This window comes from Mytilus galloprovincialis, chromosome 1, assembly GCF_965363235.1.
Source record: "Mytilus galloprovincialis chromosome 1, xbMytGall1.hap1.1, whole genome shotgun sequence".
In the NCBI taxonomy this organism is placed as follows: Eukaryota; Metazoa; Mollusca; class Bivalvia; order Mytilida; family Mytilidae; genus Mytilus; species Mytilus galloprovincialis.
This window is the reverse complement of record NC_134838.1, coordinates 122,787,925-122,810,613: the sequence shown is the minus strand read 5'-3', so window position 1 is coordinate 122,810,613 and position 22,689 is coordinate 122,787,925. Positions and strand designations below refer to the sequence as shown.

The window sequence follows — 22,689 nt, the reverse complement described above, 5'->3', positions numbered from 1 at the left end:
CCATTCCTTCACCCAAATGAAATCAATGACTGTTTCACGTTTGACAATATGTCTGACTTTCCTTCTATTGACAAATGTCTTACATTCTTAGCCTACAGACTAAGTACATATATATGCACACTGGAACGCTATCCATCTCATTTCTGAGCAGCTGCACCCCAACTTATATGTTTTTACAGATTTTATCAAGAAAATCCAGGCCGTAACGTATGTTAAAATGCGAACTCTATAGAAATGCTCGCCAGACAAAGAAAAGATGAACCCCGTTAGCGACAATTATAGGAATATATTAGATGTGTTGCCTATACACACTCGACAAGAACAAATTGATGATTTGAATGTATTCCGTTTTAATGGATTTGAATCCTTATTTTAGCATTTACACAGTGCTTTTCTCTTAGGTTTTTACTTCTTGGTTTTAAAGTATTTAAATATATAGTTTTTATATTGATTTATCTTGCTCGAAACCCTACTTCCACCTCCCAGTAGTGAGCAGAGGACAACAGTTATATACATGTTACGATTGACAATTCATAACATTTGTACAACTGGCTTACGGAAGAGGTTGATAAATGGTAAATAAAAGAGGGACGAAAGATTCAAGAGTGATAGTCAAACTCATAAATCGACAATAAACTGACGACACCATGGCTAAAAATGAAAAGGACAAACAGACAAACATTAGTACACATAACACAACATAGAAAACTAAAGAATAAACAACTATAACATGACTGGGATAGAGAGTTGTCTCATTGGCACTCATACCGCATCTTCTTATATCTTTTCACCTGTAATTTACCTGTAAAATAATCGGCGCAAATGAAAAAAAAAATCAGCGCAAATGAAAGAAAAAATCGGCGCAAATGCAAAACGCCGATATTTTCAATGCTCTCCATAATTACGTACTGGATTTCAGAAAAGCTTTCACAGAAACTCTCTGAAATAATGCACAATATTTAATTTTGTTGATCTAAACCATTTGTTCTTTTGAGTCAAACAACTAATATTTGATATCTTTCTCATTAGTCTTGATGAGTTCTGGATAAAAGTTAGAATACAAACCATTGTTGCAATAAATACATATCTGAAAAGAACAGATATGATTATTATTTAAATAAGATGTGGTATGATTGTTAATGGGACAATAGAGATGTGATGTATTTGTTTCTTATTTTAGAAAATAGCTGAGATTCAGGAAGAACATCAAATGGAGATAAATAAGTTAGTCAGTAAATTAGAGAAAGACAAGGAAGAATCATGTATGTCAATGAAGACAAGTTTGATAGCAGAAAGACAGGTAAGGTGTATAGGAGGTATAAACAATTTGTGTTCTGCACCATGATAATATAAGTGAACACAGAGAACAAGTTAGGGTCATATTACACTCACCTTGTCCATCTGTCTTCCACTTGTCCTTCTCAGGTACTGCTGATAAGAATACTGCTTTTTGGTCAGAACCTCAAATGTGATGTACTTTCTGATCTCACCTACATACTGATTGCCAAGTTTTTCAATATGTTGAATGTATTTTAACTTTTTAGTCACTTATTTCTCCGGCAAGGCTGAACAGAATAACTTCATTTTTAGTTAACAGTTGAACAGTGATGAGTTGTAACATATGGGCACTTTTAGAATGTCATGAATGTGTCAGAAACCTACTTCCTATTTATATATATTCTGACCAAAAAGTAGAGTACATGCATAGCATAAAATTAAAAAAATATACATGTCAGCAAGATTTTAAATGAAACCTAAGTTGATTACTGGTCCGAGACCACAATTGTTGTCCCTTCATTTTCGTTGTCCACAAATGTAGTCCCTAGTGTGGACAGTATGTTACTTGCCAAATTTTTTTTATACCCCTTCCAAATGTATTTCTCAATGTTTTATGCCTCAAGTAGTAAGTCAAGGGATGAAATGACACTGTCAAAAAATTTGGGTAATGAATTTTGAAGTAAAGTAGTGATTTGGTCCAGTTGAAAAAGGTTAAAAATTAGCACTTCAGAAGCTGGCAAAAGATTTGAAGACCCCCTTATCATAAAATTGTCCATATTTTGAGTTAGAGCCGAAGAAGTTTTCTATAATTTTGATATAATTTGTCCCAAAAGTAGTACAACACACTGAAAAAAACTGAAAAAGCGCAGTTGGGATTTTTTTAATTTGCATTTATTGTCTAAAAGAAATGCACTACTAAATAATTGTGGTCTCAGACCTACTATGTTCCCTATGGGTAGTCAGTAGTAGATATTGAGCAAGTTAAGGTAGCAGAGATATTTGTGGGTACTTGGTTCACTTAAATTAAAGTAATTTGAAGTAATTGTATGAATATTCTATGTGTATTGCAGGTATCATTTAATGAGGCTGTCAACAAAGTCTCCAGTGGAAAAGATTCTATAATATTGGAACTAAGAGAGAAAGATTCATCTTCAACTGAGAAACTGAGAGTAGCTCAAGGTTAGTGTAAAATTGATTGTAGGAAATTTTCAAATGTCTTTTAAATGGATAATGTAGTTTTTATGAAATTAGGAGTTATCCTGAAATGAAATGGTAAGCTTTGCTTGAACAAAAAATTTACAACCAATTAAAAAATAAATCTGTCATGTAAAATGAGTTTAAAGTTTAAATTCATTTTCTTTGTGATTTGAAAAGTTATGAACACATGCCAACAGAAAAATAATGATGTAACTGTAGAAACTGTCAAACCTGTATTCAGCAGTCAATTATGGGTAGTATTAAAAGTGACTGTTCAAGAGAAGTGACCTTTAAAATGAGGTTCACAAAAAAAAAACTGATTTCATCTTCGCACATGGCTTGGACTGGGGGAATTATTTACATATATTCAATCGGTAGAGTTATTGCTTTTGCTAGCAGACAAATAAACAATGGTTGATTCTAATGCTCTAAATTTGAAGAAACCTTTGCAAACAGGTTCTGATACTTATTTTGATCTCGATACTGAATACATATATCTTGAGTCATGATTATATTTTGATTGGCAAAAACAAGAAAATTACTGTACCAGGTAGTTCAAAGTTGAAAAGTCAATTTCATGTGAAAATTAAGCAACAACTTACCATGTTAGACAGGTCACTGATGAATGATCACTTAAGGTTTGACTGTACATGTATGATGTTAATGTAAGATATGGTTTAATGTTGAATTTTAGAAACAATAGATAAACTTATTGAAGAAAAGAGTAAAGTTGAAGACATAAAGACACGTGCAATGGCTCATCTCAGTGACAAAGAAAGGGAGTTTACGTAAGTATCTAAGCATAATACACTCACACATAGTTCATCAAGAAAAAAATGGGTTAAACACCAAACTGGCTTTACACAAACTATTAGATACACACAAACTAATAGGGATAGATGAAAACAACAGCTAAAGCTCAGTCAGTATTGTATGACATAAAGTTTGATTCCCTTTCATTTGTAAGTTGTCTTCTGAGTAATTAGAAGGAAAGAAGCAGTAACAATAATGTCTGTTGTATAACTGGTACCCTTAAAATAAAAAGCAAAAACAGTTCAAAGATAAAGAGTTGAATGTATCAAAACAGGATGCATTATTGCATTTTTCATCATTGTTTTTTTTAAAGGAAAAGTAACATACATTTCTTTAAATCTTTTGCACTGCAAGATTTACTCTTCATATTGTGTGTCACATGCCCTTTTTATTGACAAGTTAATATTTTGAAATTGTGAAATTTTAGTGCTTCCAAAAGATCACTTGAAGATGATGTGGCGATGTTAAAACAACAGCTAGTTCAATATCAGCAACAAATACAATCCATGTCTTTGTCATCAGCACCTTCAGTTATGGAAATTAGGTAATTAAAAAAGTTATAAGTGAAAATATGTTCAGGCAAAATAATACTTTTAATTTTTTGTTTATGGTATTATAAAACTTCATTTTCATATGAAAGGAAAGAGAAAAAATCCTCATTACTAATTTCATATTCTATAATTAGAACTTTTTATTTTTTTTTATTTTTTATATTTCCAACTATAATTGGAACTATGTGAATTACTTGACTGGCTTTTCAGTCCTTAACCATCTTGTGTAATAACTAGTTATTGAAATTAGAGTATAGTAAAATAAAGGTAAACAGTTAGAGGAAGTATAGATGAAAAAAATATTTTTCAACTATTTATTTTATGGTATGAAAATAATGAAAATTAATATTTCAATATGTATTTGAATTCTATTTGTACGAGATTTAATCTTTTTTACCCCAAAAAACGTAACTATAAGGAAAATTTTGAATGGTGACAAAAAAGGGGAAGTAACTCAAGTTGTACACAAATTATTTACGACCTAAAGCGAGCCTAAAGCTAAGGTAATTGGTGATAATTAATAGTGTGTTTGACACCAAAGCTGTTAAGTGAAGCCATGCACTTAATGGATCACTAAATCTGCCAGTTTACACAGCTAGCTCAACTTCCTGTTCATGAAAGAGTCATAAATTCTGGAGAGTGGTATTGGAATTTAAAACTACTTGTTGCAATACCATTTGATGCCAAAATCAAGAGTTATCAATGGTTGTCATTTCAATTAAGAGGAAACAAATTTTTAAATGCATAAAATGTTGATATAGCCTTCAAATTTCTGTAAATTTCCTTGAAATATAATTGATATCTTCACATTTACAAACATAACATGTTTAATTTGTTCATTGTACATACAGTAATAAAGCTTGTGTTATATTACAGTACACTAGAGGAAATAGAATCTAAGTCAAAAATATCCATGTTGGAAGAGGTGAGAATATGTTTCACACAAATTTTATTCTAAATGATAGTTCAGGTCTATCATTTGTTTTAATCAATCTGTTGGTTCAGAGAAAGACATGAACACATTAATTGATTCAAATTTTTCATATCAGGGCCTTTTATAATCGATTATACAGTATGTTTGTTGTGCCCCACTTAGGGGCAATATGTTATTTTTGGTCTGTGTGTTTGTTCATCCCAATTCAGTTTAAAAATTTTGGTTAAGGAATATTTTGATGAAGTTGAAGTCAAATCAACTTAAAACTTAGTGCACATGTTCTCTTTGATATGATCTTTCTAATTTTGCTGCCAAATTCTTAGTTTTGACCCCACTTTCACAGTCCACTGAACATAGAAAATGATACTTGGAGTGGGGCATCTGTGTACTATGGACACTTTTTTCATTTTAAAGGACATATGGTTGCCTATGATTGCTTACGTCCATTTCATTTGAACTTTGGTGCCTAGTTGTCTCATTGACAATCATACCACATCTCCTTATTATACGACCGCAAAAAATGAAAATTTTTTGGTTGTATATTGGTATCACATTGGCGTCGTCGTCATCCGAATACTTTTAGTTTTTGCACTCTAACTTTAGTAAAAGTGAATAGAAATCTATGAAATTTTAACACAACGTTTATGACCACAAAAGGAAGGTTGGGACTGATTTTGGGAGTTTTGGTCCCAACATTTTAGGAATTAGGGGCCAAAAAGGGCACAAATAAGCATTTTCTTGGTTTTCAAACTATAACCAGTTTAAGTAAATAGAAATCTATGAAATTTTGACACAAGGGTTATGACCACAAAAGAAAGGTTGGGATTGATTTTGGGAGTTTTGGTTCCAACAGTTTAGGAATAAGGGGCCAAAAAAGGGCTCAAATAAGCATTATTCTTGGTTTTTGCACAATAACTTTAGTGTAAGTAAATAAAAATCAATGAAATTTAAACACAAGGTTTATGAACACAAAAGGAAGGTTGGGATTGATTTTGGGAGTTTTGGTCCCAACAGTTTAGGGATAAGGGTCCCAAAGGGTCCAAAATTAAATTTTGCTTGAATTCATCAAAAATTGAATAATTGGGGTTCTTTGATATGCTGAATCTAACTGTGTATGTAGATTCTTAATTTTTTGTCCCATTTTCAAATTGGTCTACATTAAAGTCCAAAGGGTCCAAAATTAAACTAAGTTTGATTTTAACAAAAATTGAATTCTTGGGGTTCTTTGATATGTTGAATCTAAATATGTACTTAGATTTTTGATTATTGGCCCACACAGTTTTCAAGTTGGTCCAAATTGGGGTCCAAAATTAAAGTTTGTTTGATTTCAACAAAAATTGAATTCTTGGGGTTTTTTGATATGCTGAATCTAAACATGTACTTAGATTTTTTTATTATGGGCCCAGTTTTCAAGTTGGTCCAAATCGTGGTCCAAAATTAAACTTTGTTTGATTTCAACAAAAATTGAATCCTTGGGTTTTCTTTGATATGCTGAATCTAAACATGTACTTATAATTTTTATTATGGGACCAGTTTTCAAGTTGATCCAAATCGTGGTCCAAAATAAAACTTTGTTTGATATCAACAAAAATTGAATCCTTTGATATGCTGAATCTAAACCTGTATTTAGATTTTTGATTATAGGCCCAGTTTTCAAGTTGGTCCAAATTGCGGTCCAAAATTAAACTTTGTTTGATTTTTCAACAAAAATTGCACATATGGGGTTCTTAGTCCGAGATTACTCTGACGTCCAACGGCTGTTTTGCCAGACAAGCTGGGGCCGTTGGACGTCAGAGCTCGTCCCATATCAAAAAGTGGATATTTGCCCGCCCAAAATAGATGCGCTGCTTCGTCGCTTCTGGTGCCAAATGAGGGCCTTGGAACTATATAAATCGGACATCAATCTGTTCATTTTTCATTTATCTCTTCATTTATGTATGTTTCACCTACCTGCCGACCTTTATTTTTCCATCTTTTAACAGTTTTCACAGAGACCCATCGATTTCTGCATTTTGACTTTCACTTTCTTTGATATGATGAATCTAATCTTTCTTTGTCCAGAATAGTAGTTGAATCAAGTTAAATCAATGCTATACGCAATATACAATGCAATATTCACTTTACTATCAACTGATAAATTAAAGCTGTCTTTACCATTGTTTACCATTCAGTGATTACAAGCACTTTGATTACCATTCTAGAGTTATGCCCCTTTACAAGTAAAAAATTCAAGAATTTTTTAGTTTCTTTTCTCTTAACTTAAGTTTGTCTCAACTGAATTTAATGAAATGTGTATACAATGCTTATTACCTCTAAACTCAGTTTAATTTCAATTTTTGGCAGCTTCACTTTTACAGTTCTTGAGTTATGTCCCTTTATAACGTTATATGCTAGCAGGGGCATCATCTGTGTCCCTTTGGACACATTCCCCATTATTTTTTTTAGAAGTTACTATTAATTAATATTTATTTTAACCATGACTGTATGACATTTTATATTTTAATTGTGATGTATTGAAATGAGTAGTTATTGTTACAAACTCCATTAGAAATTTGAATTGAGATCATTTTTGGAATAAGGGAAAAGGGGGAGGGGGGGGTCAATTTTTTTTCATTTCAGATTTCAGAAATTAAAAAGAAAATTTCTTCAAATATTTTTTTTTTTTGAGAGGATTAATTAATATTCAACAGCATATTGAATTGCTCAAAAGCAAAAAAAAAATTTTAAGTTCATTAGACCACATTCATTCTGTGTCAGAAACCTATGATGTGTCAACTACTTAATCACACTCCAAATTCAGAGCTGTATCCAGCTTGAATGTTGTGTCCATACTAGCCCCAACTGTTCAGGGTTTGACCTCTGCGGTTGTATAAAGCTGCACCCTGTGGAGCATCTGGTTAATAAGTGTATTTTAATGTTTGAAAATTGAACTGTTATAGTTATTAAAGTACTATGACAGATGCAGTGTTATAAAATATATGTATAAACGATATTAGGTAAACATAAGAACATTCCATCAAGTCAGCTTAATATATTGAAATTACTGTATTATTATAGGAAGTAAAACTCAAGGAAGAAGAGATTACTAGAATGGAACTGAAATTGGTTAGTAGTTACTATTGTATTTAAAAAAACAAACACTTCCTACACGTTAAAAAATACAATCATGAGAACTTTGCATGGTTTGAAAATTTAAACCATTTGATTTTTATGCCCAACCTTCATTAGTAAAAGGGCATTATGTTTTCTGGTCTGTGCGTCCGTTCTTTCATTCGTCAGTTCGTTTGTTCATCCATCTGTCCCGCTTCAGGTTAAAGTTTTTAGTCAAGGTAGTTTTTGATGAAGTTGAAGTCCGAACAACTTGAAACTTAGTATACATGTTCTCTATGATATGATCTTTCTAATTTTAATGCCAAACGAGGGTTTCTATCCCAATTTCACGGTCCACTGAACATAGAAAATAATAGTGCAAGTGGGGCATTTCTGTACTATGGAGTGCAAGTGGGCATCCATGTACTATGGACACATTCTTGTTAGTAATTTATTCAAAACATTGCAGATTTTAAAACCTTTATGGTACATTTTGTATTTTGCATTAATTAAGAGACACTATTTGACAAATTAAATATGTTATGCCATATATGATATCAGAAGGTAAGTACAACCATGCTATTTGGAAATTTATCCTGTTTAAAATGAATTATTTAAAATTTGTAGGTCTTGAAGGTTATTGATGCAAATGTTGCATATATTAATAACTATATGTATGTTTTACAGTCTGAAATTACCATGACAGCAAGCACTAGGTCTGTTGTCCAAGACAAAGTATCTATTACAAGGTTTGTTTTATGTTACAATAATTCAAAAAGTATTGAATAAAGAATTATAATCCTAGACCATGGTGTATAAACAAAGTATAAGGGATAAAGGTATTTAAGAAAGAAATGATGCAAGATATACTTTGTTGTAGTTTTAAACATTGGTAAGCATTGTATTTGTGATTATTTTTGCCCGACCAATAGTGAGTAATACCACAAATATAATGCCTACCCATGTTAAAACTACAATAAAGTATAGCTTGCATCCATTATTCCGATTCTGATTAGGACAATTAAAGTAATTTTGATGTCAGATTCATATAAGTGTAAAGTGTTTGTGTAGGCGCTTCCATGAACCTCCCTTTTTTAGCTCACCTGACCTGAAAGGTCAAGTGAGCTTTCCTCATCACTTGGCGTCCGGCGTCCGTAAACTTTTACAAAAATCTTCTCCTCTAAAACTACTGGGCCAAATTTAACCAAACTTGGCCACAATCATCCTTTGGGTATCTAGTTTAAAAAAATGTGTCCAATGACCTGGCCATCAAATCAAGATGGCTGCCATGGCTAAAAATAGAACACAGGTGTAAAATGTATATTTTGGCTTATACCTTTAAAACCAAAGCATTTAGAGCAAATCTGACATGGATAAAATTGTTGATCAAGTCAAGATCTATCTGCCCTGAAATTTTCAGACAAATCAGACAACCTGTTGTTGGGTTGCTGCCCCTGAATTGGTAATTTTAAGGAAATTTTGCAGTTTTTTTTGTTAATATCTTGAATACTATTATAGATAGAGATAAACTGTAAACAGCTATAATGTTCAACAAAATAAGACCTACAAATGACCAAAATTGTCAGTTAACCCCTTAAGGAGTTATTGCCCTTTATAGTCAATTTTAACAACTTTTTAGTCATTTTTTGTAACTTGTACAAAATCTTCTCTGAAAATACTGGGCCAAATTTAACCAAACTTGGCCACAATCATTACTAGGGTATCTATTTTAAAAAAGTGTCTAATGACCCTGCCTACCAACCAAGATGGCCGACATCAGGAAATACAGTAATAGGTGAGCAACACAGGCTCTTGAGAGCCTCTAGTTATTTATAAACAATCAGGTGACTGGCAATCAGGGAGCAGTTTTGAACAACCATCATGAACATTGTCATATCTAGGTCAAATATATCAATTGCCAAGTGTGAGACCAAATACAGGCCTTTTGATTTCTTGTCCATTGTCTACAAGTGTATACAGTAAATGGGGTTATTTTGATTGTAGTTTTATTTTGGTTTATTTGGTGCCTCAAATGAAAGTGCCAAAATTAAACGCACGTAAATAAATCAAACAATAAAATTTGAAATGCCAAAATCGTGTACTGGTACAACAATATCGTTATGTTAATTGTTATGGAAAACATTTTATGTTATTATACATTTTTCAATCAATTGTCAATTTTCGGAAATTGTTAAGAAAGCACACCTCAAATTTTTATTCATACATGTCCTAAATATGCCAGGCTATTGCTGATTAAATGCGGCTGAACTGCCAGAGGCATATGAATTAAAATGTTTAAAGCCTTGATCATCAATAGATTAAGATTTACTGCAATAGAGATCTTAAAAATTTATTGGAAATTTGTAAAAAAAAATTGATAATCTATTTAAAAAGTAATTTGAATGTTAAAGATTGTATTTTCTTCAGCTTTGAAGTGTGATGTACGGAATTATTCGCAGTTGCATCCGTATCCAATTCCTTAATTTCGTTAGCTTTTTCATGTTTCTAGTTTGAGAAATTCAATGATATTTTGGAATTGTCTATGAACGGTTAAAAAAAAGGCGAAAATTTGAATGAGCTTGAAACTACAGTTGTTCCAAAATTAAACATATCAATTGGAAGAAGCACCAAAATTACACACACCAAAATAAAACACATGCTTTTTGAGAGAAAACCGCTAAAATATCCTGACGCCAAAATTTTGGTATTATCTGAACTTTGAAATGAATCACCGTTGTTTTGTTTACTGTTTAATGGTAACAGCATCCATAAGATATAACTAAGAGTGATGTATGAACACACATGTTACAGCTGATTGAAACACATTAGGACTGTTTAGCTTGCTTGTTAGCTGAGCTATGAAGTCACTATTAGGTCAGGTATACTACCCTCCTTGCGAAGAAGCCTAGTCCAACAGACAGAAAGATTGGTTTTCTGTCAGACTAGTCTACACTTAAAGTAGGGTAGTTTACGTAACCAAACAATAACTTCACGGTTCAGCTAACAAGCAAGCTAAACAAAGATATTATCTTTGGCTACACACTCAATGAAATCGGCTGTACAAGATTCAGTCCTAATGTGTTTCAGTTTGTCAGATTTCCCTGAATTTTTATCAGTATGTTATTTTATTATAGTTGCAGCACTGGTGATCTGGCCCTGTTCTGTTTGGATGAACGACATGACCAGTATGTTGTGTTTACAATTGGCAGCACACTTCACTTTCTACACAGTGATTGTATAGAACCCTTAGGTTTACAAGCAAGTAAGTACAATTTATTTAGAACTCATAAATGATATTGATTGGTTTCTTTTTGGCATTTTGTCATGTTGAAGTCTTTTATAGCATACTATTTGTTAGGGGTTGAAGGCCATACAGTATCCTTTACTTGCTTACATCTCTGTCCTTTAGTCACTGGTAGATAGTTTTCTCATTGGCAATCATATCTCCTTAAAAGTTTGCAGTCTTGAACTCTTCAAATTATTATTCATTAATAGATCAAAATTTTGGGTTTTAGGGGACCATTTGATTTTCTGGGGAGACAGGTGTGGACATAGGAGCTTTGGGGGGGATATGAGGGGGAGGGCAATTAAAAAAACATGGCCTGGTAAGAGCTGGAATAATAGACAGACTGGAAATGAATATTCTGTATTACGAAATGCAGAATAAATTTGGATACAAATAAATGTAAAAATGAAAATAAATTTCCAAGTGGCAAAGCTACTGGAAAAAAATAAGCATGCATAGGATTTTTTTTCAGTGGTCAAAGTGACAATTTTAGCATTTTTGTTTCTACATATTTTCCTAAAAAATTGACATTCAGACATTGCAAACAACTCATGGGGGTTTGTTGGAAAACATTAAAATCTTACCTTGAGTTCAAAATGGTTTTATTTTAGTTTAGTTTCCATGACAAAAGTTCAGCAACAATAGTATTTCTTTGAGGGTTGAAATTGTATCTCTTCATGGCAACTTAAATTTGAATGCTTTGTCACTTCACTAAAGTAAATAATAGATGCCAGGTCATTTTTGGCTGATTTTTTTAAAACCCAAACTTTTAAGTAGGAGGGGTATAGTTTTAGACCTGTTTGTCTATTGATGCTGATAATATTTTGGACAGAACAGGGGAACTAATATTTCTATTCAGTTTTTCAAATATGTTTTTTTACAGATCCCAGTGAAAATAGGAAATCTTGGGTGTTGGCAGAAATAACAGATAAAGAGTATTGTCAGGCAAAAAAGGTAAATTAATCTATGAAATAAAGCTCTGATATATAACATGACAAAAGCTAGGACTTTTAAAAAGGCATTCTTGTTGATTTATACAAAATCTGTTTCCCTGAACTCTGCTCATGTCGTAAAGTTATAATTGCTCACTTACCAAATACCCATCTTCGCTAGCCAAGGGTTACGATCCGCTTTCGTTCTCTTCACCCTTGGCAGATTGAGCCAAAATTTGTGAAAACAATGTTGCACCATCTATCGGAAGTTTAAAGTCGCGCCCATTCCGAATACAGTATTCTTGACCAAAGGTAGCACTTGAACTCTTCAAATGAAAATATACGTCAACATTCGTGCATTTGTGCATGAAACATACACAAGAACTTTTTCTTATTGATCAAAAACATTCAAGTTGTCACTAAATATTTTCGTATGTTTATAGGATGTAAAGACTTGTTGCACAATAAACATGTGGCAATTGTTTACAAACACTTTCTACATTTACACCTGATCATGTTATAGGCACTTTTGATTGGATGCAGCGAGTTTCGACTGCAACCAATAAAAATCCTTACCTTGTGTCTCTGAAATTTTATCTCAATCCGCCAAGGGTGAAGAGAACGGGAGTGGATCGTTACCCTTTGCTAGCAAAGATGCCAAATACCATAAACAAAATATTAGCAAATGTTATTATAGATATAAAAATCTCATGAAATTTACCATATTGTCTTTGTAATAAAATATTGAAAAGAGCCATTGTATTGTCTTTTATTTGGTTTGTCCTCTAATATGGAGTGAAGCAGTAAAAATAGTAAATATTAAATAATTCAGTAAATGCTGTAGAATCCAGAATCATAATTTCCAGTGTTTTTAGTAAAGTTCTGGATCATATTAGAAATTTAGTACAATATAGAATCCTCCTAGTAAAAATCTAGATATTCTAATTTTACTGATAGATTTTGATATTCTGAAGTGTACTAGGAGGATTCTGATTCCAATTTGTACGGTAACAAATCTTTGAACTCAATTATGTATGTGTTATACAGTTTATCTATTAAAAAATAATCATGAAAAATCAAGTTATAGGGGCTTAGGTGGAAGAGTTATCTTAAGACAAACTAGTGTATCACTAGCCAGTTAGCAATGAGGTTGTGAGTTCAAATTGAGCATGTGGCATGTGTGCTGAACTCCAATCTTAATTGACTAGAACTGTCAGTTTTCTTACCGAAGGGCCTTGGTTCTGTCTGGGCACTACAGCTTTCTCATCACTAAAAACTGACCCCCACAAAATAGCACAAAGGTGTTGAAAGTGGCATTAAACACCAACCAATCAATCAGTGTAAAAGTTATTTAGGCAAAAGAAACATTGTTCTAATGATCTTTGATTTAAAACAGTGGGGATGTTTTGTTTTACTTCAATTGTCTTCTTTTTATACTTAAATTGTAAGACTATCAATTGTATTTTTCAGTCCCAGAATAGATTCAAAGTTCCTATAGGTACCAAGTTTTATCGAGTAAAGGCAAAACCATGGGCAAGAGATTCATCACCAAGAAAGGGAGATTTACTGCCTGGAACTTTATCACCAAGAAAAGGGGACTCAGCTTCTGGATCTTCATCACCAAGAAAAGGGGACCCTGCTTCAGGATCGTCATGACAACAGCTTAATTATAGAATTCATTAGTTATAGATATCAAGTGTTCATAAATTGTGGGATTTTAAAATCCCTGACTTGTAAAAGAATACAAAGACTTTCATCTTGTGTATTTTGGAATAATTCTGCTTTATCAATCATATATTTCTGTGTTTGACCAACAAACTTTAATATCAAGTAAATTTATTTATTTGACTTTCATCTTTACAAGAAGAATTGAATTTAAATTTATTAGCTGCTAATGAAACTTTTAATCAGAATGACAGCTTTTATTTTGAAATATGTATGAACTTTAAAAACAAAATATTTTTCATGTTAACTTAACATTATACTAGTTATAAGTTGAACTTCTGTGTTTGGAATTTTCCAGTTTGATGTTAATATGATTTAACCAACTTAACACTCTGTTGTGTGCACTGCTATGAGAGTTTTCAATACAGATTTTATTGTTCCTTGCTGTAATTTAAAATGAAATTATGGCATTCATTAATTACAGTCAAATGATGACCACTAAAAAAATATGGGATTAGATCAAAGTGATTTATGTCAAGTAACATCTAAAAACTTGATGTTTCAATTATGATATATATATTAACCATTTTTGTCAGTATCAAATATTTGTGAACACTTGATTGCTTAAATTTCCATATCTGTGATGGCATTAACACACAAAGAGTTGTAATCACTACACTTTGGTTGTTGGATGAATGATTTATTTTTTGTTTACTTGTTTGTTAAGTTTGTCCTTTGTTTCATTGTCTTGTGTTGTTTTTTTGTTTTTGTTTTTTTAGTTTATGCACATTACCCAGGGATGTTAATTGATATAAGTGTGAGTTTTACCATATAAATCATAGTTACATCGTTACATGTTTCATATACCAATATGTTCTGTCATGAAGTGGTCTCAACATAAACCATGATCTGGGGATTTATACACTTTTATTTTATGTGAAAAGTTTGAAAAAATGCATGAACTGGAAACATGTATTTGATAAAAAAAAAATTAGAAAAATGTTTTAACAAAATAAAAATTTTAATGCAAGATTCCCTTTAAAACCCTTATGTAACTACAAATTTACTTGCAGTTAAAATTGTATGGTGTACTTTCATGAAGAAAAAAAGCAACAAATAATTGTCCTTTCATCCATGACTCATATGTATATTTCCATTATTTATTGAAGTGAATGTGCATCAAGGTTTGAATATTCTAGAAAAATTATGTGTAATTTAAAAAAAAAATCAATAATTGTCAGTATTTAGAAATTATGCATGCGTGTCGTGCTGTATTTCAAGGGAATGTTGGTATACGTTATTTATAAAAAATAAATATTTGGGAAAAGCTTAAAGGTTTTTTTGTTTTTTGAATACAAAGCTTCCTTTATTACCTTTATAAAATTATCAGTGATTGCTTAATACAAACATGGCTATACATTTTTTATTGTGTAGATATAACAACTTTTTTGTCTTTCAATATCTACCCATATCTAGCTAATGTATTATTTTTGACATAAAGGAATGGTTTTATTAACCACAGACAGTTCTACACCAATAGTCACAGTCTGCATCACTGCAATTGATGATTACAGAATTTGTTTTACTGACAAGAATGGCTTCAATGTTTGTACATTATGATCTTAAAAATCACTGCCTTGTAAAGATCAACAGACAATCTTTGCTGAAATATATTTTTTTTCACATATTCTTTGTTGTAAATTCTGTGAACAACTAGGAGAATATTTATGAAACAGAATATGTTGTCTTGTCCATCAATGGCGATCAATAATTTTCTGTTAAATAATTGAATTCTGACATATTATACAAAACTTGAGAATATTTTGCTTGAGAAAAATTGTTGTAGTGTAGTGATGCAGATTTCAATATATAAAAGGCCCATGTTAAGAAAATGTTGATTAAAAATACTAGTTTAAAATAAAATTCATTAAAAATTTATCTGCATTCACTGAAAATTATTTCATGTTGGTATTCTTTGATCTTAAAAAAATTGTTTTGAATTTATAAATTTTATATATTTATCTTATATTGTGATTAGAGTAATTACCCAGTTGTGTTCCTTATTTTCAGTGAAAACTAAAGCTACTCTCATAAGAATGATTTCACCAAGATGTAAGGTCTCACCATATATTAAGTTTTTATGTTTTAATGTCTTTGGTTTTTTGGAAAGAAAAAAAAATCAGGGAAAGTTGTTGTTAATGACAGGGGGTTACTGTAACAACATATTTCCCTTGATATTAAGATGTCTTTCAGTATGAATTGGGTGTGATAGGGCTTTTATTTTAGTTCATTGCTGTGTATAAAGTGCTTCCAAAATCAGTTATGATATCAAATAATTTATGTATACTAGTTGTATTGTTCTAGGATATAATAAAACTCATATTATGACATATTGTTGTATGATGTATATATTTCAAAATAAAGTATAAGAAAGTTTACTACAATGTATTAGTTTATTGGCCGTTTCACATATATAATTTATAGCAAGGTGTTTTACAACTTCATCAAAAACTACCATGACCAAAAACTTTAACCTGAAGCGGGACAGACAGACAGATGCACAGACAGAAGTACAGACCAGAAAACATAATGCCCCTCTACTATCGTAGGTGGGGCATAAAACAATTTACAGTTCACCAAGTTATAAAGTCACTCAATTCACTTTTGTTATTGGGAAATTCATTTGGATAAAAAACTGAAAAAGGTCAATTATTCATTGGGCTAATGCAGATTTTTTAAAAAGCTCCACTGTTACACAGTCATTTGTTTAGGAAGATTTAGGATACAAGGTGAAAACATTGTACTTTTGTAATTATACCCCGCTTTAAAAAAGTGGGGGTTTACTGTTTACCTCTTTGTCCGTCTATTCATCCTTCCGTGCCATCCAGTCGTCTGTCCGTCCCATGAATATTTACCATCATATTTTTCTCAGGAACTACATAACAGGTATTTCTGAAATTTGGTTTCAGGGTTTATGTAAGTCATCTATACAGTGTGATGGGTTTTCAGATTCAGCACTCAACAACTTCCTGTTTACTGTCAAGTATTTGGGTGGGGTATCATCAGTGAGCAGTAGCTCACAGTTTCACTTGTTATCACAAACTCTATGTTTTGTAATGGAAAATCCAATGTGAAACAAATGAGTATAATGATGATACAAAGATTAAGGTTTCATATAAAAGTCACCAGGTAATAAGCTGTTTAGATAAGAAGTGTAGACCCAGAACAGCAGACCATTCATTAGGAGGCGCTACTGCAGTACTTTTACCTTTCTATTCTACTGATTAGTACCACCTGAATTGATTTATATTGAAAGATACCATTTACAAATGGAAAAGTAAGTCAAAATGTAATATAATGACATCCTTGTAACAGGTATCAACAGAAAAAGGGAGGAGTTTGTAATTGTTATAGCTAAACACATTTTATTTGCACCAGTTTGGTTGCCTTTGAATATTTTAATGAAACTTTAAAACTTTTTTGAAGAAAATAGATTACCAAATTGCAGTTGTATCTGCCATTTTAGAAATGGCTATAATTACATTGGTGCAGATGTCTTTCCCTTATCATGATCTATGTTAGCAAATTGTAAAAAGAAACAATGAAAGGTCAAGGTCATACTAGACACTTAACTTGCAGTCAGCAGAATTGTTAGGTTTGTGAACTTTTGAACCTCTAAGAAACCCTCCACCAGTATGTGTATCATATAACTCACTTTGTAGAAATCTGGCGATTGCAGTATATGAAAAAAAAAATGTTTTCATATTTATTTGTCATGCAAATATAAGTGGCAATTACAAGTTTTTATATGACCGCAAACAAATATTGGTATGACCTTGTCGTTGTCCGAAGACACATTGGTTTCGCACTATAACTTTAGTTTAAGTAAATAGAAATCTATGAAATTTAAACACAAGGTTTATGACCACAAAAGGAAGGTTGGGATTGATTTTGGGAGTTTTGGTCACAACAGTTTAGGAATTAGGGGCCAAAAAAGGGCCCAAATAAGCATTTTTCTTGGTTTTTGCACAATAACTTTAGTATAAGTAAATAGAAATCTATATAATTTAAACACAAGGTTTATGACCATAAAAGGAAGGTTGGAATTGATTTTGGGAGTTTTGGTCACAACAGTTTAGGAATTAGGGGCCAAAAAAGGGTCCAAATAAGCATTTTTCTTGGTTTTTACACAGTAACTTTAGTATAAGTAAATAGAAATCTATATAATTTAAACACAAGGTTTATGACCATAAAAGGAAGGTTGGAATTGATTTTGGGAGTTTTAGTCACAACAGTTTAGGAATTTGGGGCCAAAAAAGGGCCCAAATAAGCATTTTTCTTGGTTCTTGCACAATAACTTTAGTATAAGTAAATAGAAATCTATATAATTTAAACACAAGGTTTATGACCATAAAAGGAAGGTTGGAATTGATTTTGGGAGTTTTAGTCACAACAGTTTAGGAATTAGGGGCCAAAAAAGGGCCCAAATAAGCATTTTTCTTGGTTCTTGCACAATAACTTTAGTATAAGTAAATAGAAATCTATATAATTTAAACACAAAGTTTATGACCATAAAAGGAAGGTTGGAATTGATCACAACAGTTTAGGAATTATGGGCCAAAAAGGGCCCAAATAAGCATTATTCTTGGTTTTCGCACAATATCTTTAGTATAAGTAAATAGAAATCAAAGAAATTTAAACACAAGGTTTATGACCACAAAAGGAAGGTTGGAATTGATTTTGGGAGTTGAGGTCCCAACAGTTTAGGAATTAGGGGCCCAAATAAGCATTTTTCTTGGTTCTTGCACAATAACTTTAGTATAAGTAAATAGAAATCTATATAATTTAAACACAAAGTTTATGACCATAAAAGGAAGGTTGGAATTGATTTTGGGAGTTTTGGTCCCAACAGTTTAGGAATTAGGGGCCCGAAGGGTCCAAAATTAAACTTTGTTAGATTTCATCAAAAATTGAATAATTGGGGTTCTTTGATATGCCGTATCTAACTGTGTATGTAGATTCTTAATTTTTGGTCCCATTTTCAAATTGGTCTACATTAAGGTCCAAAGGGTCCAAAATTAAACTTAGTTTGATTTTAACAAAAAATGAATTCTTTGGGTTCTTTGATATGCTTGAATCTAAACATGTACTTAGATTTTTGATTATGGGCCCAGTTTTCAAGTTTTTAAAAATTAAACTTTGTTTGATTTCAACAAAAATTGAATTCTTGGTCCAAATTTAAACTTTGTTTGATTTCAACAAAAATTGAATCCTTGGGGTTCTTTGTTATGCTGAATCTAAACATGTATTAAGATTTTTGCTTACGGGGCCAGTTTTCAAGTTGGTCCAAATCGTGGTCCAAAATTAAACTTTGTTTGATATCAACAAAAATTGAATCCTTGGGGTTCTTTGATATGTTGAATCTAATTTCAACATAAGGTTTATGACCATAAAAGGAAAGTTGGGAGTGATTTTGGGGGTTTTGGTCGCAACAGTTTAGGAATTAGGGGCCAAAATTAAACTTTCTTTGATTTCATCTAAAAATGAATTATTGGGGTTCTTTGATATGCCGAATCTAACCGTGTATTAAGATTCTTAATTAAGGGTCCAAAATTAAACTTAGTTTGATTTTAACAAAAATTGAATTCTTTGGGTTCTTTGATATGCTGAATCTAAAGATGTACTTAGATTTTTGATTATGGGCCAAGTTTTCAAGTTGGTTCAACTTTATTTGATTTCATCAAAAATTGAATTCTTGGGGTTCTTTGATATGCTGAATCTAACCATGTATTTAGATTTTGAATATTGGTCATTCTGTGTCAGAAACCTATGTTGTGTCAACTATTTAAGCACAATCCAAATTCAGAGTTGTATCAAGCTTGAATGTTGTGTCCATACTTGCCCCAACTGTTCAGGGTTTGAACTCTGCGGTTGTATAAAGCTGCGCCCTGCGGAGCATCTGGTAGATTTATGATATGGAATTCCCTACTCATCTGACAAAATAGACATACAAAAATAAAATGACAAACTACACGATGGTTAGAAAGTCAGACTTGACACACACATAAAATGAGATGGAAAGGTATTTTTAGTTTTGTGTGTCCCTATGCTCAGCCTAGTCCCTTTTACTTTCTAAATCTATACAGATAGACCCCTTTTTCTGCAATAATTTCTATATACATGATTATGGTAGTTGATGTCTTGACTTCTAAAGCAGATTATTTCTTTCTATCAAGTCAATTTTTATGTCCATAGCACCTGAAAACGATATTTTACAGTTCCTTCAACCCTAAGGGGGAAGATTTTGATCTTGTCTGTCAGACAATCAATCATTTCTGTAAAGGATTCTGAACTCCAACACTATATCCAGTTGCAGGCATATTGCTGAACACCCTACACTGGTCTTTAATTGTTGACATCCACTTCATTTGAACTAGATGGTTGATAATTCTCATTCTAATGCAACGTTTGTAACGTTCATTTTGATTGGATAATGTCACTTTTTTTACATGGCATCAATTGACAATTGATGCTATGGGACTTACACGCAAGCGCAGACGGCATATGACAGATTTTAAATACATGTTTTAACGTTGTTTTCTGTCAGTTTCATTAGAATGGAGATAACAATATTGTATTTTAAGCTCCAACGGCATCAATTGGGGATTTGATGGTCGCAAAAACCCGTTTACTGTCTCCACTAACTCATCGCCAGTAAACTTAATTTGCGACCATCAATTCCCAATTGATGCCATCGGAGCTTCAAATACAATACAGTTATCTCCTAATTGGCAATCATACCACATCTCATTTTTATATACAAAGATATTTGGTCACATATATTGATTTTGAGTCCACTATGTCCAAGATCAAGGTCACAGTAACTAAAAGGTCTTTCTAAATTCTTTGGAAGTTGCACTTGTATCGCTTGATATTTTTTTTTAGATAAATGATTTTTGGTCAATCATATTTGTTTTTTACATAAATAAACCTCTTCATTTTCTTGTTTGAATTCTATAATTTATTTTTGCTCTTTGTTGAGGCCATTATGTTGACCTATAGTTGTCAACCTTCTACATCATTTGGTCTCTGGTGGAGAGTTGTCTCGTAGGCGCAACCACATCTTTTTATTCAATAACAATAGAATGAAATTTCTGGATGTTTATTTGAATACTAAAAATGAATTGCAACCTTACATGGATGTAGACCTGTCTAGAAACTCATTCTTAATGTCAAAAATTCAAATGAATTAAATCCTTTTTTGGGAAGTATAATGCTATAAATACTGGTTTGCTTCAGTGCAGAGCAATGGTGAGAAGTAAAATAGATAAAAAGTGTGTAACTTTTAATTTACAAACATTTCCAGCTTTACAATTGAGCATGATTAAGAGTATTTTGGAAAACAAAATACTAATTTAATTTTTATCAACAAAATATTATCTTTAAATCAACAGGGGACAACCTGACAATTGTTGACCGTTGAACTTCTCCAGGCTGTATTACTTTCCAAAAAGGATGATAACCACCAACAAATGATATTCTTAGAATACGGTGTAATCATCAGTGCTACAAAATCAGTACATACACAGCTAAATACACACACAAAGCAAAAGGGCCAGTGCTTTTATTACTGTTTCTTCATTAGAAAGTCACTGTAGCCTTCAACAGGGAGCAAAAAAAAAAAATCACCTCACTGCATGTTTAAGACAACTCCTAGCATCAGTTTGAGTGGAATTCTTTGCAAACTAAAATAATTTGGGTACACTTTGTAAGATGCAACACCAGAAAATCAGGGACAGGTAAAAAAAAAAAACATACTGGAAAGCAGTACATATTTAAAACAAAATAGTTCCCACACTTTAGCGTTCCTCATGACGGTAAATCAAGAAAAGGGCTTCGGACGCAAGAAACGTGTAGTTTTCAATTTTTTGAGTATTACTATCAAACTATGCAGAATATATTTTGGTTAATTAGAATTAATACATTCTCAAATTGAGGGCAAAATACCCGTTTCTCAAATTTGAAGAACTGGTTAGGTGTAACCAAAGTTCTGGAAACCAGTATGGTCTGTGTAAATTAAGCCATGCATCGTATTCAAATTCCAACACACATAATTGCCTAAAACTGTGAGAATGATGTGGCATGCACACATAAGAGAAATCATATCACAATTAACTACACCTCAACTTTAAAAATGAAGAAGAGCATACACCTCAAGCACGAGGAAACTTTCAGCAGCCTCCACACAGCAAGAGAGCACATGGTTACATATATAATGATAGGAATATTCAAATTGATTTTGAGAGCAATGAATCAAAGATCAAGATGAAAGTTACTTTAAATAGTTCAAAAAGAGGTTTCTGGGTGTTAAAATTAAATACTGCATATGGTATTGCAACTGTTCTTGGATATATGGTTAAATATAATGATAGTAAGATCCTTATTGATTTTTAAATCAGGACAATACTAGACAATGTATGTAAAGCGATGGCAATAAATCACATGGACCTTCAACCCAGGTGAGCTTATAAATCAGATATGAACAACAGACTTCAGAGATGATTTATAATGTTAAAAGACAATGGAAGATTTTCTCACTGGTCAATGTATAAAAAACACAACACAAAATACTGGTACTTAAACTGAATTCAACAATTTATTATTCAACATAGTTTCAGAAACATAACAAATATAGATAAAACTTGGTAAGTAAAACTCAACGGCAGTAAACCTTTCTTAGGTTCTAAAAATCTTTATCACATGTCATGAAAAAACAAAACAGACAATATACATCTTAACATTTTACACAATTCAAATTTTTCTTCTACAGATATTTCGTTTTGGTTTTCTCACTTCCAACAATGACAAGCAAAGTGATGTTTCCCTTCATTCTCTGAAAATTGCTTTTTTGCAAGCAAGATTTTCCATGTTACAAAATGGATT

At 31.9% G+C, this 22,689-nt stretch overlaps 1 protein-coding gene across 2 annotated transcripts in view; it reads left to right on the top strand.

Annotated features, from left to right (window-relative positions):
• Window positions 1-16,184, top strand: part of LOC143056464 (uncharacterized) — a 43,877-nt gene extending 27,693 nt beyond the window's left edge. For both annotated transcript variants that reach the window (XM_076229543.1, XM_076229551.1), the window contains exons 16-25: window positions 1,181-1,300; window positions 2,349-2,457; window positions 3,170-3,263; window positions 3,716-3,832; window positions 4,716-4,764; window positions 7,831-7,878; window positions 8,551-8,612; window positions 10,998-11,125; window positions 12,033-12,103; window positions 13,552-16,184. In XM_076229543.1, coding sequence (XP_076085658.1) covers window positions 1,181-1,300; window positions 2,349-2,457; window positions 3,170-3,263; window positions 3,716-3,832; window positions 4,716-4,764; window positions 7,831-7,878; window positions 8,551-8,612; window positions 10,998-11,125; window positions 12,033-12,103; window positions 13,552-13,737 — 984 coding nt within the window. In that variant the 3' untranslated portion in view covers window positions 13,738-16,184. The remainder of the gene's footprint in view (window positions 1-1,180; window positions 1,301-2,348; window positions 2,458-3,169; window positions 3,264-3,715; window positions 3,833-4,715; window positions 4,765-7,830; window positions 7,879-8,550; window positions 8,613-10,997; window positions 11,126-12,032; window positions 12,104-13,551) is intronic.
• Window positions 16,185-22,689: the final 6,505 nt, after the last annotated feature.